General features: G+C 36.2%; 2 protein-coding genes across 3 annotated transcripts; one reads left to right on the forward strand and one right to left on the reverse strand.

Annotated features, from left to right (window-relative positions):
- Nucleotides 1–2,036: 2,036 nt before the first annotated feature.
- On the reverse strand, nt 2,037–9,817 carry LOC125666122 (uncharacterized). 2 transcript variants are annotated; one of them, XM_056151388.1, is made up of 7 exons: nt 9,759–9,817; nt 8,592–8,703; nt 8,088–8,198; nt 6,814–6,892; nt 5,944–6,117; nt 3,631–3,734; nt 2,037–2,726 (listed from the first exon to the last, which is right to left on the reverse strand). In XM_056151388.1, the coding sequence occupies exons 3-7, from the start codon at nt 8,160–8,162 to the stop codon at nt 2,685–2,687; spliced, it is 474 nt and encodes a 157-aa protein (XP_056007363.1). In that variant the 5' UTR covers nt 8,163–8,198; nt 8,592–8,703; nt 9,759–9,817; the 3' UTR covers nt 2,037–2,684. The 2 variants fall into 2 exon arrangements, with proteins under 2 accessions (XP_056007363.1, XP_048755185.1); XM_048899228.2 differs by lacking the exon at nt 9,759–9,817 and adding an exon at nt 8,782–8,897 and having other exon boundaries at nt 8,592–8,682.
- A 144-nt stretch (nt 9,818–9,961) lies between these two features.
- Nucleotides 9,962–14,235, forward strand: LOC130050791 (uncharacterized). The gene is made up of 4 exons (XM_056151389.1): nt 9,962–10,988; nt 12,172–12,543; nt 13,668–13,915; nt 14,101–14,235. Exons 1-4 carry the CDS (start codon nt 10,946–10,948, stop codon nt 14,116–14,118), a joined length of 681 nt encoding a protein of 226 aa, XP_056007364.1. The 5' UTR covers nt 9,962–10,945; the 3' UTR covers nt 14,119–14,235.
- Nucleotides 14,236–16,338: the final 2,103 nt, after the last annotated feature.

The following is a 16,338-nucleotide window of genomic DNA, read 5'->3' on the forward strand; positions in this document are numbered from 1 at the left end:
TAGGATGGGGCCCCAAGTGGTGGATCAAAGTTTTACACACAAATATATAGGGAAAAATTTAAAAATCTTCTTCTCAAGAACCACTAAGCCAGAAAATCTGAGATTTACATGAAAGCTTCCTGACATAATGAAGATTCAAGTTTGTTCAAATCATGGGCCTCGGGGGTTGGATGGGGCCACAATAGGGGATCAAAGTTTTACATACAAATATATAGGAAAAATCTTTAAAAATCTTCTTCTCAAGAACCACTGAGTCAGAAAAGCTGATTTTTACATGAAAACTTTCTGACATAGTGCACATTCAAGTTTGTTCAAATCATGGCCCCCGGGGATAGGATGGGGCCCCAAGGGGGGATGAAAGTTTTGCATACAAATATATAGGGAAAAACTTTAAAAATCTTCTTCTCGAGAACCACTAAGCCAGAAAAGCTGAGATTTACATGAAAGCTTCCTGACATAATGAAGATTCAAGTTTGTTCAAATCATTGGCCCCTGGGGTTGGATGGGGCCACAATAGGGGATCAAAGTTTTACATACAAATATATAGGAACAATCTTTAAAAATCTTCTTCTCAAGAACCACTGAGCCAGAAAAGCTGATTTTTACATGAAAACTTTCTGACATAGTGCAGATTCAAGTTTGTTCAAATCATGGGCCCCGGGTGTAGGATGAGGCCACAAGGGAGATCAAAGTTTTACATACAAATATAGGAAAAAGCTTTAAAAATCTTCTTCTCAAGAACCATTGGGTCAAAGAAGTTGACATTTACATGAAAGCTTTCTGACATAGTGTAGATTCAGGTTTGCAAAGGGTAGTTTGGGCCATAATAGAGACTAAGGTTTTAGATGCAAATATATATGGAAATTCTTCAGATATGGGCCAAGGTGACTCAGGTGAGCGATGTGGCTCATGGGCCTCTTGTTAAATCGAGGTAAGCTACTGACAAACAAGTTGATGGTACAGGGATTTCAACAGTCTCGATTGAAGTCAGCATTTCGTAAATTCTATGGTCGTTATAACGATCTAGTTCGTCAATGCAACCTCACATTGGGTCAAATGCTGTCTGACGTGTTTCATACCGATTGTTAAGCTGTTCTTGGCACACATTGATTTTGACTGCGGATAACTCTGTTTACCTGATCAGGATATAGGGCTCACGGCGGGTGTGACCGGTCAACAGGGGATGCTTACTCCTCCTAGGCACCTGATCCCACCTCTGGTGTGTCCAGGGGTCCGTGTTTGCCCAACTTTCTATCTTGTATTGCTTGTAGGAGTTATGAGATTGATCACTGTTCGTTATCTTCACATTGCATGTTAAAAACTATAGTCTATAATTTATCGTGAGGAATGGTCGTGTAAGGTATTGAAAAGTCGTACGTTTTGATGTTGCTGATTTGAGAAAAGTTTTGCGATTTCGAATTTACTAAAAGTTCTTTCAACTTTTTTAGAATCCACTTTTGATTTACACCACTTCCTGAATATGTAGTCATACAGTACGTTTGAAGTTTTTCATTCACAGCTATTAATATTTTCTTGAGGAGCAAAGATATTGGCTTAGTAGAACACTTACTAAATCTAGCAATGCATCTTTGTAAGTGTTTTTATGAAGTTTAGGAATCCAGTATAGGTATGGAAACTCTTATTCATTCGACTCATTGACTGGGATATTCAATGTGTCTAAAACTGAAGCATTGGCATATTTTGTTTCAATTCAGTGGGAACCTGTTGTGTGTCCGTGTGTGAATTTACACAGTCCACGAACTCCGTAACCCATTTTGCGATATTGTTGGAATTTTTCTTTTGTTTATTGTTTTTTTTTTTTACATTTCATTTGAATTTAGTTTAGATAATGAACACTATGTAATATTCAGTTGTTACATTTACATTGTATTTATGTTTCACGTACTTGAAAGACTCATTATGCTACATTATTTGGTATTTGTATCAAAAATACAGAAAAATATAAATATAGCTTTTTTGAACGGCAGGTGAAGGTCACAAACATTGCAGAAAAAACTGTTTAACAAATAAAAGAAAACATTTCATCATTTATCTTAATGTTAACACAAGGTATCCAGTCACAAAGCACACATCCCAGCCACTCAGCTTCCAAGCATATTGGAAAACTCTTGAGCATGTACTCTGTTTAAGTATGAGAATAATTTCATAAAAGTTTTATAACCTTCATGTTTTAGTATGAATACGATTTAGAGCACGGAGTTTGAGTATTGAAACGTGCTCAAAAAAGTTTTATAACCTTCAGGCCTGGTCTCATACTTTTCAAGGCCAAATTGATTTGGAATTTCGAAGATATATTGAGTTGAGGTTCGTATTTATTTTGCTGAAAAATTTTGAGAGAAGAAAGATAACTCGTAATTGTGAAGGACGAACTTTGCAAAATCAAACAACAGAAGTATTGCTCATTCGATTGTTATTTAAACAATGTTCAAAAGATCTTTAAATATATGTAGGATATATTAGGGTAAGAATATTATATAATGTGTGATGACGTAAAGATTAGTGATTCTTGGGAGAAAGAGTGGCTTTGATATCAAATGAAATAAATCCTCAAACATGGACTCTGGTATCAGCACAAACCATGCTGATATCATTAGTACTCAGGTCTATAATCACATTGTGATAATTACAATACTCTGATATCAGCACATGTCACACGGATATGATTAGTACACAAGGCTGCGTTTTCCAACGATGGATGCAGAGCTCTGAAATATAGAAATGACGAAAAAATCACCGCCGCTGAAACAGAGCTGAAATATGAACTGAAATTCTTATGTAAACTCTCAACCAAACAAAATCGAAAAGTACCAGATACATAAAAGAATTATTGAAATCAATACGACGCTTTAGCTACATTTGTACCTGGGAAATACAATTTTGATATTTACCGAGCTATTTTAAAAGTCACGCTTTTACAATTATTGTGCAAGATGGTCGAATGTGAGTACATGTAGAAATGAACGTTTTCATTGAATGACCGAAATTATCATAAACCGTATCGTTTCTCAATTTTTGTCTGATGTTGGAGGTTCACCTGTACGGCACCTGCAGGTGAACATTAAGTTTTATGTTTTCCTAGGGAAAAAATACAGAATTATTTGATCATATAATAAAATATTCTATGTGAGTGTAATACTTATTGTTCGATTCAGAATGTTACACATTTGGTTTCTGAAATGTATGTGAGATCTGCCATGGAATTGAATATTTTGTATATTGAAATAAAGCATTTCCCCTCTTTTCTAGATACCAATCAAATCTGTTTACAATATACATGTATATGATGTAGATATGCTTATTTTGTGTAAACAACAGGCACTTCTTATCAACTACCGCTGCTTTTATAACTTATAGCCAATACGTATTTGTACATTAATCTTACATTGCACAATGAAAGGTGAAAATAACGAACAGCTCCTATAAGCAATACATAACATACAGTTGGACAAACACGGACCCCTGGACACACCAGAGGTGTAATGTAATGAAGAGAACATCATTTTAATAAAGACCACCACATGACGATGAAAACAAAAGATAGAGCGTCGTTTCCTTACTTTCCAAATTTCCAATTTAGAATAATCAAAAATCAAAGAAAACGACCCTTACCGTTCCTATGCCACCTGTCAAACACTCTATAGGAAAACTCAGGCTAGTGAAGTCAATCTGCGTCGTTCGTATGTTGTAGAACATCCATTCCCCCATCAACAACTCTTAAAAAGAAGAAAAAGTCCATGGAAAATGTTGTTTGTTAAAGTCTTGAAATACCAAAGTGTACACAATTATATTGGTGTTCATGTGGAAACAGTGTGGTCTGCCTGATATTAAGGAAAGTTTGAAACCCACTTGCTTCCTGGGGACACAGAATGAACCCGATAATTACGCATTTCAGGTTATGTACTGGTACAAAGAGTATTTGTACTTATTTCACCATGTCGAAAATTCATCACATTCAGTATAATCATGATTCAATGTTTGTTTTGTACTTAATAATGAACTACTTTTTGTAACTTTTATTGCTGGGTTAACCCTAACCATTACACAAGTTTAATTCTTTCTTGATGATGATGATGATGGTGATGATGATGGTGATCATTATCATCGTCGTCATCAAGTGTGTGGTGTATATGCGAACACTGCCAATCTATTTTTAGACGATGGATAACCTCCTGGCGTATTTTAATCCAGGTCATACTCCCTCCCATAATTCACCGCTCGGCCACTTTCTGTATTATACCCTTGAATAGGACATTTTCAATAATCACGCATATTGTAATCTAGTATGAAGCAATGGATATTTTTCTATGCATTATTTATAAATCCCTATGTCTCATTATTGATGCTAATGTGTTTTATCGTATATTTGTCATATTTTAATTTCAGGATTTTCTTGTAACTGGAAAGGTGCAAGGTGAAGATAAGGAACAGTGATCAATCTCATAACTCTGTATCTGAGAAGAGACCACTGACCTTCCGAAAGTAAACTGGGAAACTTTCTCACTTACCGGCGCGAGCGGGATTCGAACCCGCGCCGACAGAGGTGAGAGCCGTGTGATTTTGAGCGCGATGCTCTAACCACTCGGCCACGGGGACGTAAACAAGAATCACTGGATATACCAGAAGTGGGATGAGGTGTATATGAGTTAGCATCCCCTGCCGACAGGTCACACCCGTCATGAACCCTATGTTTTAATTAGGCAAGCGGCGTAATCCGTAGTCAAAATTAATGTGCCAAGAACAGTCTCAACTGGTATATTGACAGGTTGTATTGCTAAAAAAGACCATAGAATTTGCATAGTGCTAAATTTAAACGAGATTGTTGAAAACTTGTAACATCAACTTTCGGTAGTCTACCTCTATTTAAAAACTAACCACACACAGCACAAACTCTTTCTTATCGAATCAGGTGAGAGGTATATACACCATATGCAGTTGGTTACGGAATATTCCTACATAGATATAGGAAGTTGATGTCATCCCGTTTGACATAAAGTTGATTTGTTATTTTGCCGTTAATATCCATGTTTAAGAACATATTTAGGCATGAAGCAGATGTGGTGTATTTTACCTCGTTCACTGGAACATCGAATCGACATATGAATGAAAATGATATTTAAAGCGTCGTCGATAAATCTAAATGTAAGTTGAAGGTCACATTAAGCGATTTTTTGTTTTGTATTTTCATGTTGAAGCTGAATAAAGTATGTTTTTACATAAACTGACCGCTTATGTAAAACATACTTTAATCAGTTATATCCATTTCTTCCAGTGGTTACATATATATATATCATACATTATGAAATTCAGCATTATAGCAAATAGTACATGGAGCCCCCCCCCCCCCCCCCCCTGACTGCACCTTATAATTTCCTGTTTTTATACTCTGTGCCATATTTGTAGCGGTGATTGTGATTGTGATGATGATGACAATGATGATGGTGGTGATGTTACTGATGATGGTGAAGATGATGATGATGATGACGATGATGATGATAATGATGATGATGATGACGACGATTATGGTAGTGGTGGTAATGATGATGGTGGTGATTGTGGTGGTGATGGTGGTGATGTTAATGATGATTATGATGGTGATGATGGTAGTAAAGAATATGTTAATGATCATGGTGATTTTGGTAATAATGATGATGGTGATGATGATGATGGTTTTGGTATTATTCGTGTTGTTGTTGTCAATGATGATGATGATGGTGATGATGGTGGTGGTGGTGGTGGTGGTGATTCTGTTGGTGGTGTTGTTAATGATGATGATGATGACGATGGCGGTGGTGGTGGTGGTGGTGGTGATGTTGGTGACGGTGGTAATTGTGATGATGAGTATGATGATGGTGATGGTGTGGAGGGGCAGTCTACCTACCTTTACCCACTCACACAGTAACACCTATCATACAATAAACATACCTCCATCCGTGTTTTTCCCGTGGTAGGTTTCCCTCACGGGGATACAGTTCTCGTTGACAGCTATCGTCGTATTGTATCCATTGTCTGTGGTTCTGTACAAGGTGATGTTCACAGTTTCTATCCCAGTGACTCCGAAATACGTATCAGACGACTTAACAGCCCCATCACTTCGCCCTGTAAATAACTATCAGATAACTTAACAGCCCCGTCACTTCACCCTGTAAATAACTATCAGATAACTTAACCGCTCCGTCACTTCGCCCTGTAAATAACTATCAGATAATTTAACCTCCCCGTCACTTCACCCTGTAAATAAGTATCAGATAACTTAACCGCTCTGTCACTTCGCCCTGTAAATAAGTATCAGATAACTTAACCGCTCCGTCACTTCGCCCTGTAAATAAGTATCAGACGACTTAACCGCCCCGTCACTTCGCCCTGTAAATAAATATCAGATAATTTAACCACCCATCACTTGGCCCCGTAAATAAGTATCAGACAACTTAACCGCCCCATCACTTCGTCCTGTAAATAAGTATCAGATAATTTAACCTCCCCGTCACTTCGCCCTGTCAATAACTATCAGATAACTTAACCGCCCCGTCACTTCGCCCTGTAGAGAGAAACAGTCTAGTTCATGCTCAGTCAGCTCTCAATCAAAAATCCCCCTGCAGACTGTAGAAATATACAGAGTACTGAGTATATGGAAAAAATCTAGATTACAATGACCTGACATTTTAGATTCATTAAGATCTTATCATGAGTCGCTTACCTAAAACAACGTTTACTTAGAACATTAGCTAAAAAGGAAAGCGTGCCGAAAATAAGCAGGAGGAAGGTAGCTGTTGGTAAAAAATTCTAAGTAAATACCTAGACAGGTTTGTTCCGATGATTTCAGTGGAGCCCTGTCACAAATACCACTGTCTAAATGGAGTGTGTATGATACGTTCTGCAATACAGACAGCAGCACTTAGACAGTAGAAGATACAGGAAGTGTGTAAGGTAATGTTACAACGCGTGTGTAAGGTTGTATTACAGGAAGTGTGTAAGGTTGTGTTCCTGTGTAAGGTTGTGTTACAGGAAGTGTGTAAGGTTATGGTACAGGAAGGGTGTAAAGCTGTGTTACAGGAAATGTGTAATGTTGTGTTACAGGAAGCGTGTAGGGTTGTGTTACAGGATGTGTGTAAGGTTGTGTTACAGGAAGTGTATGAGGTTGTCTTACAGAAAATGTGTGAGGTTGTGTTACAGGAAGTGTGTAAGGTTGTGTTACAGGAAGTGTGTAAGGTTGTGATACAGGAAGTAGGTAAAGCTGTGTTACAGGAAGTGTGTGAGGTTGTTATACAGGAAGCATGTAAGGTTGTGTTACAGGAAGCGTGTAAGGTTGTGTTACATAAAGTGTGTGAGGTTGTGTTACAGGAAGTGTGTGAGGTTATGTTACAGGAAGTGTGTGAGGTTGTGTTACAGGAAGTGTGTAAAGCTATATTACAGGAAGTGTGTGAGGCTGTTATACAAGAAGTGTGTAAGGTTGTGATACAGGAATGTATAGTGTACAAGCTTAAAGAAAGCTGAATTGTATGTTGTTGATTTACCGGAAGTTTTTGTGGATATGACTTAGTTGTATTGTATAATCAAAATTACTTTATATGGCTGTCTAACCGGGAATTGCAATATATATGACTGTGTAACCGGAAGTGGTAGTGTATACGGCTGTGTAACTGGATTTTACAGTGTATATGACTGTGTAACCGGCGTTTACAGTGTATATGACTGTGTAACCGGAAGTTACAGTGTATATGACTGTGTAACTGGAAGTTGTAGTGTATATGACTGTGTACCCGGAAGTTGTAGTGTATATGACTGTGTCCTCGGAAGTTACAGTGTATATGACTGTGTAACCGGAAGTTGCAGTGTATATAAATGTGTACCTGGAAGTTACAGTGTATATGACTGTGTAACCGGAAGTTGCAGTGTACATTACTGTGTGTTTTCCCTTCTATGTCGTTTGTGCAAGATCCATAGAAACAAGGTCCGACTTTACATATTTTGAACATTAAAAACTAATAAATGTGATAGAAACAGTGAAGTTCTCTAAATCAAGATATCAACTGACTTATAGAATATTTCAGGTTTTGTAATATACTCACGCTTTGGTAGTCTCTGATGTGCCTGATTCTATCCTTTCTCCCGTTCATTGTATTTGTGCCCTCAGCCACCATCATATGACGAACATGGTCAATCTTCAACTGGTATTCATACTATCAGAAATTTAACCATCAGTCGTTTGTTTGACAAAATCAGTACTTTTTCATGAACGTAGTCGTTTACTTAAATTTCTTTTTCTATGATATTTTTGATACTTGTAATGATAGCCATTTTCCCCCATCAATTGGCTGCAATTGTGACTAAACAAAAATCCCACAAGTCGATGACATTTGAGGAGCGTACGTTCCAGCCATGGCGTGTGACGATGACATCACCTTAACTGTGACGCTTCACACTGGCATACTTCATGAAGCGCGTTAAAAACAATTCCTTAAAATTCTAATTCTCGTTGATTCTGTGTGTCACTGTTTAATATTAAAATAGATGTTTATGAACAAAAAAGTAGGAAATTAACGAGACTGATAAAGAAAAGGGGTGATACTTACACTAACAGTGTAGGGTCCTTGAACAGCAAATACCGTCACTGACCCTCTCTCGTATCCTTCCCACCGGTCAGGGTAGCAACACAGCTGATCACTACGTCCGAACAGTAAAACACTGAGTAGATAAAAAGCTAACATAACAATTTCACGATAGTAACTACAAGTAGATTTCAATTGTAGATGTAAGACTTACGTGACCCAGCTTAATATGGATTTCAAATCTAGCAGTAAAGACTCACTGACCCTGCTTTTTATCTTGCGTAATACGTAGAATTCGGTATATGATAATTGCATATGTAGATAAGAGCTCCCGAACCTGTTGTAACTGCATAGTCTCTAGAATTGAGGGGTCGTTCTTTACATACTAATTTTGACTACGTTTATCAGGGCTCATGGTGAGTGTAACCGTCGACAGAGGATGATTACTTCTCCTAGGGATCTCATCCCACCTCTGGTGTATCCAGCGGTCCGTGTTTGCCGTACTCCTGCTTTTGTATTCTCTATAGGAATGAGATTGATCACTATTCGTTATTTTGACTTAATATATTTAGATGAAAGGTCGAAAACTGGTAATGATGATTATCTAAAGAAAAAAATTAGTTTTAGATCAAGGGAACATCCTGTGACATTTTTAAAAAAAACAACCAATGGTTGATTGATTGATTGATTTTACGTCCCATCGAGAATTTTTAACTCATATTGAGACGTCACCAGCTGTAGGTGAAGTACCAGAAATTTAGAACTATCCTTAGCTCTCATGGCCGTAGCAGTGAGAGATCTTTATAGTGCCAACGTCTGCTGTGACACAGGGCCTCCGTTTTTAAGGTCATATCGAAAGATCCGTGATTCTCACTTCTAAATGCCTAGGGTTTGGCGAAGGAGCAATCACTACCTATTTATAAGTCTTAGGTTTGAAATGGTTAGAACAGAGATGCTTCTGTTGGTTCAGCTTTCACGGAATGTAGTAATCACTCAAATTTTCTACACTGTTCTGCCACTCGTGGTTTTCAACACAAATTAAGTCATCGTTTCCTCTGCGTGGACGTTTTTTTCCAGGGTTGGGAAAGGGTGAACTTTAACACCATCCAAAGTAGATATACACCCCTTTCTTTCCTTTATTTAAATTCCGACCGTTCTTGGCACAATTTTTTTTCAAAAGCAATTTCTTACCAGAGTAAACAATATCAACCAAAAGTACACCTGCTGAACATTTCGTTCATATCACCTGACTGGCGTGGTTAAATGCGAAAAATTCCCTGTGTACCGGATGAACTCGAAACGTGATTAAGAAAATCTGTCGTTAGGTCAAATGCTGTCTGGCATTTTTCTTATCAACTGTTAGATCGTTCTTTACATTCTAAAGTTGACTACGGATTACCCCGTTTACCTGATTAAGATAGCGGTTAAACAGTAGGTGTGACCGGTAAACATGGGATGTTTACTCTTCTTAGACACCTGATCCAATCTTTCCTATGTTTGCGCTACTCTTGATTTTGTATTATAAGGATTGTTAGTATATTTGATTGATTTTTGGTGATAATTGTATCACATATCTACATATCTCTAGTGAATCGAAACTAAATCTGAGTATGAATATTGATGAATATGTTTATATTTATACAATGAATCGAAACTAAATCTAACTGAGTATGAATATTGATGAATATGCATATATTTATACAATGAATCGAAACTAAATCTAATTGTGTATAAATATTGATGAAATTGTAAATATTTATCCATTGAATCGAAAGTAGATTTAATTGAATATAAATATTGATGATTTGAATCGAAACTATATCTAATTGAAAATGAATATTAATGAAAACGTATGCAGAAGTAGGACTAATCAAATTGATGAGATAGCATTACCATGCAATAACATAGGAAACACTGAGAGATCCCAAGGAAACGGAGCGTTAAACTAATGAAAAGTTGTTCATTCGAGGCTACAAACTTGCATTAAACACTCCATAACATGCAGAGCTTTATATAATTTAGAAACATTTTCACACTATTTGCCAGTAACATGTCGAATTTTCAAACCAATTTTGCATGTCTGATTTTGTCATTACTTTCAGGGATCGGATATGAGATAGGTATTTTTAAAACCAAATTAACTTTTTATAAGTCAGTATACAATCTGTACATATTTTATCAAATTTTGCAATTAAGGAAATCCAATTTTCTTAGAATGCAATCTTTATGACACACGAAATCAATTGAATGTAGTCTTTTCTTCTAGGGAATGTTCTGCACCAAAAGTTTTGTTTGAAAAAGATAATTTGATAGATGAACACAATCTTTCTTGCTATTCGCACAAGATAGCACGTCGAGGGGACTCCGATAAGCACAGAATGCTGGGTTTGGGGACAGTTGCTCTGTACATACTCCTTGTTGGTATGTTATGTTTCCTTGAGTTATAATTGTCTTCAAATTTAACTGACATACAATCTCTTATTTTTCAATCTGCAAATTCTTTTCAAAATCATTTCCTTGACAAAAATTCACGTACAATGAAATTGAATGTTAAATTCACCATGATTGCAATGTTACTTAATACTTATTGTTGACATTGATTTCGACAATTTAATTAATCAATGCGTGAGATAAAATCAAAAGAATATCACTCATTGTTTATTGAGTATTTTTCATATCCATCTTTAATTGTAATTAATAGCATTTCTTGTCTTTTCATGTGAAGGAAATCAAATTCGCATATACTTCAAACCAGTTACTTGTAAAGTGAAATACAATGCCTTTTTCGGATAGTAAATGTCTATATGTATATATTTTTATCTAGAAATTTCTCTCTCTGATTTTGTGTAACTCATGACGTATAAAATTTACTTTTCATGAATTAATATTGACTATTAAGGTGATTTTTAACATCCCAAATATAAAGATTTTATCGACGTTCTTCGTAAAATTCAGAATCCCGTTTAATGAAATTAACATCAATACAGTGTGCAACCATGGTATTCTGTATATATCTAACTACATAATCATTTTTCGTTATTTTCGCCTTTCATGTTACTGATTGTACGAAATGGGTGTTATCAGAAAAATAAATCTTGTTATCAAACATACTATGAATAAAATAATCCAATGCAAAGTATATTTCAAGGTATAAATATTAAATCATTTATGAAAAACATTGATTTCCAACATAATATTTAATCCAGTTAGATAAATTCATGAATTTAACCGTCTTCGTGTGAAGAATATTACTCACGCACAGAAATACCTATCTAAATGAAAAAAACCCAGGGATGTTTCTTAGAGAAAATGTCTAGTAAATATAATGAGCTTAGAGAGGAGAAGGGAATTAAACCACCTTCAACAAGTATGATTGACAACCACATGTATGGTTATACCATATAGCTCCATTCCAATAAAATCGATTTTTGAATACTTCCCAAATACATGTTCTATGTTTCAAAGAAACCAGAAATGTTTGAAAACTAGCCTCCAATATGATGTATTCTGCTACTTCACCTACAAGGAACATTCAACGTGGATACGATTAACGGTGTCAACATTTTGCACTACGGATATGATGTTTAGTCTTTTTCATGTTTAGCATCATTACCAACAACTACACCGGAAACGGAAACAACGGATTCCACCTCGAATAGTACAGGAAGTAGAACGATGACAGATGTATCAACCGTTGAGGTTACTGATGTTACAGAGGAATCAACCGTTGAGGTTACTGATGTTACAGATAAGACAACCGTTGAGGTTACTGATGTTACAGATAAGACAACCGTTGAGGTTACTGATGTTACAGATAAGACAACCGTTGAGGTTACTGATGTTACAGATAAGACAACCGTTGAGGTTACTGATGCTACAGAGGAATCAACCGCTGAGGTTACTGATGTTACAGAGGAATCAACCGTTGAGGTTACTGATGGGGCACTAACTGAAAACACTCTAGGAACGACACCAGGTATTTGAAAAATTAACTTGTTGAATCGGATACATTTTTCACAGTGCAGCACGAGTTATTTCCCCCTAAATTCAGGGCCGCACAACACGCCGGGGTTCCCAAGTGATTGCGGTATAATCTACTATTTGTGATTGTAATTAAGTGCCAATTAATGGAGTTTTGTAGAAATTAAGTGTAATTACTGACAAATGACCTAACTGTACAAAATTGTTAGTCATTCATTATGTTTCCCGTATGTTATGTTTTCCAGTCCTCGGCATCTTCAGATCAGATTAGTATGATCAGGATATCGTTAGCTTGTCAGCAGACCTTCATTATTGCTTTTTAGCAATATTTTCGACCAACACATAATGAATATGCCAGAAATTACATGTGCGTCCAACGCGTGTAATCATTAATTTGTAATCCTTTCACACTGCAGACAAAAATATATACATCAATTATCAATGAATGGCATATGTTAATCATATCGAATCCGAATCCCCACTGTAGTATTTTTGTTGTTGTTGAAATCTGTTTTCTAATGTACGTGAGTGGTTTAATCCTCTGAAAGTTAATGTTTGTGTAAATCAAAACAAAAGCATCATCAAGCACGTAGCAAGAGAGAGAGAGAGAGAGAGAGAGAGAGAGAGAGAGAGAGAGACGGGGATACTCTGTATATGTGGTTACTGAGGGGCTGTCGATGACAACATGTACGTCTCTTTGTATTGAAAAAGGTCACATCACATTCACTTTATTTTCTTGCGGGTTACTCAGATTTCCTACATTCTTTACGTCATCGTTGCACTCATATGGAAATGCAGTGCTTTGATTTCAATGATCTACTCGTTGTCTGCCAAAAGGGGTACTTAAAGTCCAGTTGGTATGGTGGTGGTAATTTTATCTATAATTTAGACTTTCATGGACAAGATGAAATAATCTGCGTTAGTGAAATGCAAAGACGGCAAAGGAATATATGTATTTGTGTTCAGGATATTTTGATAGTAGTACTCCATTATTTTGATTTATGACATCATTCATAAACAATGTTGATCATTGAAGTGATGTCCTTGGGAATAAGAGAAGTTGTTACGTGTACCTTGTATTGACAAAACATTGAGTTAATGGTTGTCATTTTACTTCAGATTTCCAGCCCCTTTCTGTGCCACTATTTAACTCATCTATACTTGGTAACATAACGGAGTTTCATGTTGGCATGGAGACAGTCGTCATGGAAACAATAACTTTACCGGAGGGATGCTTTCCAGAAGTCTCATTCGTCGCAGGCTTCCCAAGAGTGGAACATGTTGACATCAGGAGAAAAGAGTGTGTGTTTGGGAGGAATGTAAAGAAAGAGCACTTTTGTATCTCACATCTCCACGCTTTTAAATCGGTAAATATGATATTCTAATATCCTACCAACATGCATTAGAGATCCTTTATCATTAATGTTAGAAATGCATGCCATTTATAACAGACGATGTGAAAAATCCAAATACGATAGCGAAAATAAAAGTTTCTGAGAATTTATCACAATACGCAATTTACGAGTTGCCCAATACTTCTTTCCCTTTATAGAACTCTTACGAACAGTGAGGCCCAAAAGATACTTTCGTCCACACGCGGTGGGTACAAATGCTTATCGCTGCCCTCATATATTGCCTAAAAGCCGATTAGAAGACATCATATAACCACCCAACTGCAGGGAAACATAATATTAGTAAGTTTATGAGTATCTAAAAATAAAGTAGCTCAAACAAAAATCGTATCACCATCTTTCTTTGATGAAAATATCACTCGTGCAGAAGAGGAAATAAAAAATAATTTCATATCTAATTTAATGACTTAATTCAAACAAATAGTATTTTTGATATGGTCAGTTTAATGTATACCAATGGTTGATAGATTTTCTTGGTTGGTATTTTGTATGTTTTAATTTGTTGTGTTATGATTATTTTGATACAATGAATATAACAAAAACTACTACAAATACTACAAAATTGAGAGTAAGACAAAGAGGAAGTAAAAAAAAATTTAAATCCCTAGAAAAACAGAAATAGGATCAGGTACCTAGGAGGAGTAAATATCACATCCGCCGTGAGCCCTTAATCCCCATCAGACAAACACAATAACCCGCAGTCAAGATCAGTATGTAAATGACAGTCCAATAATTAGTACCAAACATGTCAAACACCACTCCACTAAATGTCAGGTTGTACTCGTAGTCAAGGGCATTATAACGACCACGAAACAACTGCAAACGGGACCGCTGAAACCCCTGTAACATCAACTTTGTCAGTAGTCTGCCCCGGTTCAGAAACCTACCACACGCAGACCATCGAAAAACAAACGATATCATATGCAGGCAACAAAGGTACACGTTACACAAAGGCGTGAAGCCGATGATGGGGAAGCCAAAGTCGTGTCATAAAGTTGAGCTGTCAACATCAGCCAAATATCGTAATATGAAGTACACGCGGAAACCCCGCGATGTCCCCCTTTTCGAATTCAATGGGATGTACCGAGAAAACAGACCGAGCTGTTGATTCATCTCAATACCGAGCCGAAGGTCATAGCAAGAATCTCCTTCTACTCATGTAATTTTTAAGCCTTTGAATAAACTCTGCCTCAAGAATACAAAAACAAGTCAATTGTCATCTTCACAAGTCAAGGGTTATTGATTCATTACCTCGCACTAACCCTTGACATCAGTGATTATTTTCTACAAAAGTTTGGAACCAATGAGAATACAGTTCTATGTATAACATCACAAAGCGAGAGATTCGAATAAAACACGTGTATTGATACCTACAGTTATGGCTATTTCAATCGTTTAAGCAATATTGTCTAAAGCAAAAGGGTTTCAAACTTGATCTACTATCAATAAACGTAATTAATAATGTAAGCATTACAAATGCGCGTGTGTATCAATACAACAATATGAGATCGCGTCATTTGTATCCATGTACATAATAACAAGATGCAGTGATTTCATTGGATGTTTTATTTATAGTGGATTACGTAATGGTCTAATGAGCCCAACTTTTATATAGCGACTGATGTCAAGGTTTAGTGTGGGGTAACGAATCAATAAACCTTGACTTGTGAAGATAGTCATTTATTACAGGGCAAGATTCGTGTTTACGGGATTCCCCACAGAATGCTGGAAGACTTGCCCCCCCCCCCCCCCCAAAGTCTATGCTAGTCTAGAGCATCCTTTTAAAATCAGATATTAAAGTCAGATATTAAATATGTTCATATTACAGACAGGATTTGAGAGATATATTAAATCTCTTTATATTACAGACAGAATTTGAGAGATATGTTAAATATGTTTATATTACAGTCAGGATTTGAGAGATATTAAATCTTTGCATTACAGTCAGGATTTGAGAGATATATTAAATCTATTTATATTACAAACAGAATTTGAAAGAAAGTTAAATCTGTTTATATTGCAATCAGGATTTGAGAGAGATATTAAATCTTTGTATTACAGACGGGATTTGAGAGTCAAATTGAATATGTTTATATTAACGTCGGGATTTGAGAGAGATATTAAATCTCTTTACATTACAGTCACGATTTTAGAGATATATTAAATCGATTTGTTTTACAGTCAGGATTTGAAAAATATAATAAATATGTGTACATTACAGTCACGATTTGAGAGAGATATTGAATCTGTTCATATTGCCGTCAGGATTTCAGAAATATATCAAATCTGTTTATATTACAGTCAGGATTTGAGAAAGATATATTAAATCTGTTTATGTTACAGTCAGGATTTGAGAGAGAGATATTAAACCTGTTTAT

Source organism: Ostrea edulis, chromosome 10 (genome assembly GCF_947568905.1).
Source record: "Ostrea edulis chromosome 10, xbOstEdul1.1, whole genome shotgun sequence".
Lineage (NCBI taxonomy): Eukaryota > Metazoa > Mollusca > Bivalvia > Ostreida > Ostreidae > Ostrea > Ostrea edulis.